The sequence below is a fragment of the Miscanthus floridulus genome, chromosome 13 (assembly GCF_019320115.1).
Source record: "Miscanthus floridulus cultivar M001 chromosome 13, ASM1932011v1, whole genome shotgun sequence".
NCBI lineage: Eukaryota > Viridiplantae > Streptophyta > Magnoliopsida > Poales > Poaceae > Miscanthus > Miscanthus floridulus.
The window spans coordinates 84,192,033-84,200,829 of NC_089592.1; the positions used below are offsets into that span (position 1 = coordinate 84,192,033).

Sequence of the window (8,797 nt, forward strand, 5' to 3'; positions counted from 1 at the left end):
CTCGGGGACTCGAACCGAATTAGCCTCAGACCTCCTTCTTGACTTGGACACCCTTGCTGGCCTCCTACCCCTCCATACCATGCGCCAAACATGGTCATATGCATGGGTATCATGTCCTCATCAGTGTCGCCCCCGAGTTGCCTCAGGGAGACGATGTGGGGGGAGCGTTTTCAGTATAAACTGATGGATCTATTGCATTTATGTTACAATAAGACTAAAAAGTAATTTTACATACTTGAGCTTAGTACATTGTGATTGTTCCATCTACCTTGTACAAGGAATGTTTATTATTGCTTAGCACCTAATGCATGCTTTATTATGCTTAGCAGCGGTAATTCATGCTTTATTATGCTCAATAGCGGTTAGGGATGAAAACGGTACAGATATTTTCCGACCGTATTCGAAACCGAATCCATTTAGAGGGGTTGAAATATGTCCATATCCGAGTTCGGATATCTAACATCCGTATCCGTATCCGTATCTGAATACTCAAATCGTATATTTATGATGTCGATATCCAATCGTATCCTATCCGACATAGTTGACACTATCCATATTCGAATCCGGATCCGGACAGAAATATGAAAACAAATGTAATATCGGTGATATCCGTCCGTATCCGATCCGTTTTCATCCCTAATAGCGGTAGAAGTCGAGATAGTGATGGGTTCCTCACTTCTCGTGCGTTAGGCAATATTTGCACATGAAACAACACAAATTGGGGGCAATGTTCTTGACCACATGATGAAAACCTGACTCAAGGATCGGCAAGGGGTTGGACCATGGCAAGACAAGAGGTCTTGGATGGTGAGCTCGTTGAACTGATTAAGAACCATGTATTCGTGGTAGTAAGATTAAAACGCAATTTGTATAGACCACTTGACATGTATGGATATGGTAAGCCTATTACTTTGTTACGACTAAATGTCCCGTGGATTCAGCGTGAGTTGTAATGCGAGGTAGCCAGGAGGGTTAGTACCTCAGCTCACTAACAGTTCGTGGGCGGTTTGGCCAACCTTGGAAAAGATTGAGGCAGAGTCACTCCTTATGTACTGCCGGACCGTAATGGCCATGACCATTGTCTTTTTGGGTGGGGTTATTTATATCCCTGTACGGAGTCTGAATACTTCGTTCCATTCGTCTAGACTCGGATTAGTGCCGGAAGGACCCGTGGAAGATCGAGTTCCACTTTGCTTAATGCTTAATCGTGTATGCTACATGCTACTATGTCAATAACCTAAGACGGCTCCGATCCTCCTCCGAAAATTGTACGAATTTTAGAACACATTGGTAATTAATTAGCTAAGAACAAGCCCAGTTGATTCCAATCATTCAGAACCAGCCTAACGAGCAATGCTTTCCCAGCTCGAGTCCGACCAACATATCTAAGACTAAGATCCACCCGCTTTAGCTATACATACACATATAACTACCAACAACAGAGCAATCCAACATTTTCCATTGCATGCTACAGCCTAGAGAACTACTACTCATGTATACTCTTTAATATATTCTCTTCTTTTAGACATCAGGGCGCAATACAAGGATGATAGAAGAGTAGCTGAGCATAGGGTAGAGGTTGGAGTTGAGGAAATGAGAGAATTGGTAGACGGTGACAGCACGATCCGGCATACCGTCAGTGAGGAAGTCATACGGTGCTTCCTTGCCTGTGTCCACCACCGGCTCCCATCGGAACCCAGGGCGCTCTGGAAGCCCGACGACCACTGGCAGGTGGCTGGTGTTGAAGGCCACATAGATCTCGCCTTTGGTTTCATCCTTCTGCAGCAACAGAAACATAAGAAATCATTAGTACTTTTTCCCTTTGATGCATTTAATGGTAGAAAAACGGTTTTTGTAATGACTATGGTGATGATGTGGTAAGTGTTATGTCTGCACCATGGTAAAGGCAACGAATCGGCTTGCCTTCGACCAGTCAGGCTTCCCAGGCTGATGACCGTGCCATTGCAACCGTTCTGAAGTCGGGAAGTCCTCAAGACCAAGAGATTCGCATTCCCTGTATTGCACATCAAAAGAACACGAATAGGCAAGCAATGTAAACTGTACAGAATCTCGCCATTTAGTGAACAGAGGAACCATCATTGGTTTTGCACAGACACTATTTTGTGGGAAGATTATTTACTTGCGGAATTTGGTCATGAGGCGACAGAATCTGTACAAATCAGAGGATTGTTCTTCCTTTTTATCCCAACGGAAATAATTGACCTACACAACAAAAATAAAAAGCTAGAAGATTACAAGAATGTCAAGGAAATTGATTAGAATAATATGTTAATATATGATGGCGTTGCACTGACATAATGGTCATGGCAATATGTATTGTTGTTTCCTCCCTTTGTGTGACCATATTCATCGCCCATGTAGAGCATTGGAACTCCCTAAAATTTAGAAAATGAAAACAATTGACAAGGTAGTACAAAATCAGTACAAAAAATAAAGTGACTTCAGCTCCACTTTAACCTCCCCCCTGTATTAGGATGCAGGGAAAATTTGAAACCTTGTCAGATAAATGATGTTTACGGTAATTTATGTTTAAATAACTATGTTTCCCATGTACAAAGACAGGTAGTTGGATATTCAATGCAGCATGGCATAATCTTTAGAAAACACAGATCCTCACACAACCTAGTAAGTAGTAACCCTCATCAAGTGACTAAACTCAAGGACTGAACCAATGATACATATTCCACTATTCCAGCATACCACTGACTGCAAATGCAACCTTGGGTTCTACCCTGAACAAACAGGGACCTGAAAGCACAGCCCATAAAAAACTTAAAAGATCAGACACTAATTCTTACCTGAGAAACCATAAGACAAACAAAGAAATTGCGCATTTGCCTCTTTCTTAATCTTCGGACTGACAAACTTGCAAATTCTCCTTCCTGCATTGTTCAGACGAAACTGTAAACTGCACTACACTATAGAGATGATTCTGTATATACTTGCCACATAAATTTAGCTGGAAATGCACGTGTACAACTATATAGCCTGTGGTAGGTGAAACCAGTTTGGTACTCATGACTAGAAAACCATCACAAGGTCATTTGACAGATTTAAATAACATAAACAAGCTACAAGAGATAAAAGCATGAGATTTCCAATTACCTCCCCACAATTCCAGCTAAGATTGTGGTTTTCCCCATCTCTGTTGTCCTCACCATTTGACAAGTTGTACTTGTTATTGTATGTGACCAAATCAGCCAGTGTAAATCCATCGTGTGCACATACAAAGTTGACACTGTGCCAAGGCTTCCTCCCCCCTGCCTGATAATAAAAGGCATGCCCTTATCAATACCAAACTATTATCTGCAGACAAACACTAAGCCACCTAATTGCATACAATACATGCAGTGCTTCCAAGAAGGGTGAAAATTAAAGGAAACTTGTAGTAACAAAGCAAAGTATTCAGCAGTTCATTATTAATGTTTTCATCAAGTATACATGAAGATAGTATTTATTCATGCGGCTTCTTCTCATCCAGGAAAATACAAATATAGTAGGAGTTTTCAATGGCTTGCAAAGGTCCATTAGACACTCAAAGAAAAGAAATGTTATCCTTCACTTGCAGATTAGATCCTAAAGGTTATACTACTACACATAATGTGGAACTTGTGTTAAACTTCTAGGCTGAAATATATACTATATTGTCATATTATGTTATTTCTGTTTACCTGTATCACTCAGTTCTTTCAAAAGTTTCTGTTCAGGTCATGTAGCACCGTGCTCATTTATGGGTACTTATGCTACATACCTGGTATAACTGTGGACTTCCACATAGGCATTCAGCAAAAGCACCAGCAAATCCATCTGTGCCTTTGATGAACTGACGCACGGTATCGCGATACTGAGAAAACAACAAAACAACTAAATGAGTCAGTACTTGGTGAAACAACTACAGAGAACTAACAAATTTGGAAGATGTTGGTTTAGCTGAAGAAGGTTGCAAAAGATCATACGTTAATTATCAAAACTTCATCAGCATCATGCTCTGATAAAGACCAAAGATGCACTTACATAATGTTGTCAGTGAGGCTGTTGTTCAAAACGTATATCTCAGAAATCATTCTTGTGTTTATACTTTTAAAATTCTTTTCATCATAGATTATAGTCCAACAAATGTAGAGTTGTTTGTGTTTTCTGTCTAGCTGGGCTTCTCTGCTCAACCCACATAAAAATGGTTGGGCTCTGATGTCCTAAGTGTTGGCCTTTCTGAAGCCAGCTTCTCTAGAGTAAAAAACAGAATTATGAGATCCAAGTATCCGAGGCTCAGGTTGCTTGGAGCCAGCTTCTTCAGGAGCTTGAAAACTGGAACTGGAACTTGCCCAAAACAGCCCTCAGAGTCTGTTTGATAGTTGGGCCTGAACATAGATTCTAGTTCAATCCATAATTCCAAACTGTATCCAATTACCAGACTAAATTACTGATTTGCTTCTAGAAGAAAGTAACTTTAGGCTTTAAATAGTTTTAGATCCCCGCAACATTTCACGGGTAGCATAGAAGCACTCATCTATTTAAATATCTCTGTTGACACTTACATTCAGTATTTGACAAGGATCCATTTGTTATTAAGCAGGTACCAAGTAGCAAAGAGACTTTCAAGTCACTGAAAGTATAAAGTTCTTACCTTTCCATTCCACTCTGACCAAACGTTCCAGTGAGGAAATTGACCTACTTGATAGAGGCCTCCTGCATCCCATGCTTCAGCAATGAGCTATAATTGCAATGGAGGAAGTAGTGAGAACAAGAACCAAGAAACTATAATATGTTGAGGCTGTCAATTATTAGATATACTGCTCTGCATATTTAACAGCCAATCAGGTTCATATATTACCCAAAAGCATCAAGCAGAAGGTAACTGCAATTAGTTACATAGCATGTGTACACAATCCAAAACCCCAAAATGGGTTTGAATCTTCAGTGAGTGCAGATGATAAAACATAAGTATAAAATATAACAGCTACCTTGACATCTCCAAGAATTGGGTCATTGCTAATCATGTCAACAAGTGGTGGGGCAACAAGAGGTGTCCCTGTTGTAATCATGTCACCTTCCATTGGACTTCCATACACATTAACTGGATCCCATAGACTGGTAAAGGAAAGGTTAGCTTAAGAAATGCATAAAAAGACAAAATATGGAGAAAATCAGAATAACATTTTACCTGCATCCTCTGGTCATTATAGATGCAAGGTCAAAACGAAAACCATCAACATGTATTTCTGTTACCCAGTATCTGCAACATCAAACTCAGTTAATAGTGCATAAACAATTTGTCTTCACTCTTCACAAATATATAGCTTAAACACCCATAGTCAATGGCAAAATATCAATTAAAGATAACTTGTTTCTCTGTTGTGTTGGAATACAAGAAATTCAAAATGCTTATATATTCAGGCAGCAAAGCATCAGCATTGCTATCTACCCCTCAAAACTTGCATCATCCAATAGAATGACAAGCGGCAGAAGGAAATTAGGAGCAATTTAATTAAAGTTATATTAGATTTGTACCTCAAGCAATCCACTATAAATTCACGGACTACAGGATGATTACAGTTGAAGGTATTTCCACAACCAGAATAATTATAAAACTCTCCCTGCACAAATAAATGCCCTTCAAATAGCTTGTTATATAGACGTGAATCTATGAAACAGAATACATAACAAAATTATACTTTGTGGACCAGGAAAGAACAATTGCAAGATGAACAATGTATCTCACCTTAGGTGCAAGCATGTAGTATGTACTATTGTCTATCCCCCTAAAGGATAATATTGGGCCTTTCTCATTACCTTCAGCCGTATGATTGAAGACAACATCCATGATCACCTAACAGTGACATATCTTCATGTCAAAAATGATATAAGGAAGCTGTTATTTCAGTTAGCATTAAGCCATTAGCTTAAATTGGCTTGGTTACCTCAATTCCCCGTTTGTGGGCCTCCCTTACAAAAGTTTTAAATTCATTTATGGCACCGCGTCCAGAGTCTCTTATGCCACTTGACGAATATTTTGCCATTGGTGAGAAAAAATTTATTGTGGAATATCCCCAGAAGTTCATCCTGGCACAAGGATGAGCAATATGAAACAATGTCACAGTATAAGCCAGTTGTGATCATGCTATAAGAGTAAGGCAAAAAAATTAGAGACCACACTAGCAAATCTGGAAATTGGGGGGGTGGGGGGGAGGAGGGAGGGAGGGAATAGCATGGAAAATAGAACTGAAAAGGTCATATATGATAGTGCTGAATGAAACAAAAAGATATCAGTTCCAGAGTCCTATAAAACTGATTGCATCTGTATACTGTAATCCAAGTCCACATACTTGGAAGAGGAGCTGAAGTACTCTAGTTCATTGAACTCATGGCAGGGCATTAACTCTATACAATTGACTCCAAGTTCCTGCAAAGGGAGTTTACGCAGGTCAAACAAAGAGTTTAGTCATAAACACATGCCAAAAAGTCTAAAATGGACAATACCAAGCTGACGAGTTTACTGAGCAAAAACAGTTATGTAATATATACCCTGTTCGTTTGATCGTTTCTGTGGCTTATAAGCCGGCTGATGCTGTTTTGTTGTGAGAGAAAAACACTGTATCATGGCTGATAAGCATGGCTGATACGATCAAGCGAACAGGGTGTATATATAAAGCACAAAGTAAAATATGTGTTTATGCCTATGAACTAATAGATATAAAGCAGCATTACTTGGCAGAAATGCAAAATCTAAACAAATGCATGCAAACACTTTCTCAGCCTTATAACTAGTCTGTTCACAACAGTACCTTTAGATGGTCAAGCTTTGACACAGCACCAATGTAAGTTCCTGGGTGTTTTGTGTTGCTTGAATCATGCTTTGTGAACCCACGCAAATGCATTTCATAGATGACAAGGTCCTTCTGATGATACCTCAGGGGTAGGTCGCCTTGCCAGTCAAACTGCAAATGCAAACCCTTATCATATGAAATGAAATAACAAAGACAACAAGAAGATGCAGTAAATGTAATTTCACTTCATTTGAACTTGCAACAAGAAATTAAGTAACATAAACAATGATCCTAACCTACATTTGATAGTTCTAGTGCTCGTAGTCAGTTCATCAGACTTTTTCACAATCATCAATGACCAAATATATGCTTTTATTTTTTTATTATTGTTTAATCATGACTGGGTCAAACACGGGAAAATAAAACTGGGAGAGAAGGAAATAGGCATGAAAGAAAACAGGACTAGTGTGAGAGTAGTTCTGGCTTACCGTACTATAGGGAAGAGGGATCATACCAGCCATTTGAGGCCAACAATTATCACCAGGCGCAGGCACACCATATTGACCTCGGCTTACCACTGCCTAGAGAAAACAACAAGAAAACTATAAACATGAGCAAGCACCCAGCAATCAATTTCTGAGTGTATCACAACTCACAGGCAGAGCGAAGTAAAGGCTAATAAACTCGTCACCTTAGCGTACGGATCCACCACGACGTTGGACACATCATAGTACTGTCCGCGCTCAGGGGCAAACACGCCATCGAACCTGTATCCGTAGAGCATGTCGTGCAGCTGGTCCCCATGGATGAACACGTGCCACACGTTTCCCGTCCGGTTGAGCAGGGGATCAAGGGGCACCTCCTCAGTCACCGTATCCTGCATCATCCCGGCAATATACAGAGCTCAATTAATTTCAGCATCGGAGTAAGATATGAAGCCAAACAAATTCGCGAACGGCATCGGAGTAGTAAGCTATGAAACTGAGAGAGAAGATTTTTTTTTCTTTCATTCAAATTCAAAAAGGGAAAAAAAAAAAGACACAGAAGGATCGCAGCACGCGTTGCAGAAATTGCATTCAGCAGAGAGTGGGGGAAGCTCACCGCCTTGAGGTCGTCCGGGGTGAAGAGGCAGAGCGACGCGGCGGAGGCGCCGCTGGAGTAGACGGCGAAGTTGACCCCGCCGTGGAGCGCGGTGGCCCCCAGCGGCGCGGGCATTCCCGCGAGCACCCTGCACGCGCCGCCCAGCGCGTACCTCTCCTCCACCATCACCTCCTCCTCGCTGTCATCCTGCTCCGCCTGCACCGCCGTGGCCACGGGCCGCGCCGCGGCGGCGCGGAGCCGCCCCCGCCCCCGCCCTGCTCCCGCTACCGCCGCATTGGACCGTGCCCGCACGCCGACGCGCCACCGGCTCGCGGGCGCGGCGAGCAGCGGGCGCGGCGCCGAGACGCAGGGGAGCTGCGCCATGAGGAGAGGAGGAACGGGAGGGAGCCCAGTTCGCTGGGGCGATCAAGTGCGTCGGAAACTCGGAATGGAAGGGGGAGTGAGGAGTGTGACGAGACGAGACGAGGCGGAGGGGGAAGGGGCTCGTCTCGGCTCCCGTGCGCGACGGCGTGAGGAGGCATCCTCGCCACGCGCGCCGCGTGCGTGCGGTCGCCCGCTGAGTCGCTGACAGAGTGGGGCCGGAGCCTCGGATCGGAGTCGGGGCGTGCGTTTTTTCACAGCCGGAAGCGTCTGCATCCGGCCACCGAACACCGGCCCGTGTCGTTAGCGGGAGCGTGGGCCCCACAGACGTGGGTTTTTTTTGTGGGGCCGTGTACTGGCAAACAAGATCTATTTGGTGCTTTTCAGGCACTATTTCATTTTCATTTTCATTTTCATATTCATATATACTCTTATATACTCCCGAAAGAGAAGAAGTAACCATTTTCTATTTTCACAGTAATAGGTAGGCATATACTCACTCTGTCCCTAGATAGAAGTCGTTATGGGGATGCGTGTAGGTCTAACTTTTT

General features: G+C 42.5%; 1 protein-coding gene across 2 annotated transcripts; it reads right to left on the reverse strand.

Moving 5' to 3' along the window:
- Window positions 1-1,367: 1,367 nt before the first annotated feature.
- Window positions 1,368-8,430, reverse strand: LOC136499132 (isoamylase SU1, chloroplastic-like). Of its 2 annotated transcripts, none has more exons than XM_066494823.1 (18): window positions 7,887-8,430; window positions 7,477-7,662; window positions 7,274-7,366; window positions 6,804-6,956; window positions 6,345-6,421; window positions 5,940-6,081; window positions 5,741-5,848; window positions 5,530-5,615; window positions 5,183-5,254; window positions 4,983-5,109; window positions 4,646-4,732; window positions 3,773-3,865; window positions 3,127-3,285; window positions 2,820-2,903; window positions 2,316-2,396; window positions 2,141-2,223; window positions 1,924-2,014; window positions 1,368-1,779 (listed from the first exon to the last, which is right to left on the reverse strand). In XM_066494823.1, exons 1-18 carry the CDS (start codon window positions 8,247-8,249, stop codon window positions 1,522-1,524), a joined length of 2,343 nt encoding a protein of 780 aa, XP_066350920.1. In that variant the 5' UTR covers window positions 8,250-8,430; the 3' UTR covers window positions 1,368-1,521. The 2 variants fall into 2 exon arrangements, with proteins under 2 accessions (XP_066350920.1, XP_066350919.1); XM_066494822.1 differs by having other exon boundaries at window positions 1,897-2,014; window positions 7,887-8,429.
- Window positions 8,431-8,797: the final 367 nt, after the last annotated feature.

Coding starts and splice junctions, on each gene's coding strand:
- LOC136499132 (XM_066494822.1), bottom strand. CDS start 8,249: ATGGCGCAGCTCCCCTGCGTCTCGGCGCCGCGCCCGCTGCTCGCCGCG. Junction 4,733..4,982: donor CAATTCTTGGAGATGTCAAG/GTAGCTGTTATA, acceptor TTGCAATTATAG/CTCATTGCTGAAGCATGGGA. Junction 2,904..3,126: donor TTAGCTGGAATTGTGGGGAG/GTAATTGGAAAT, acceptor TGAACAATGCAG/GAAGGAGAATTTGCAAGTTT.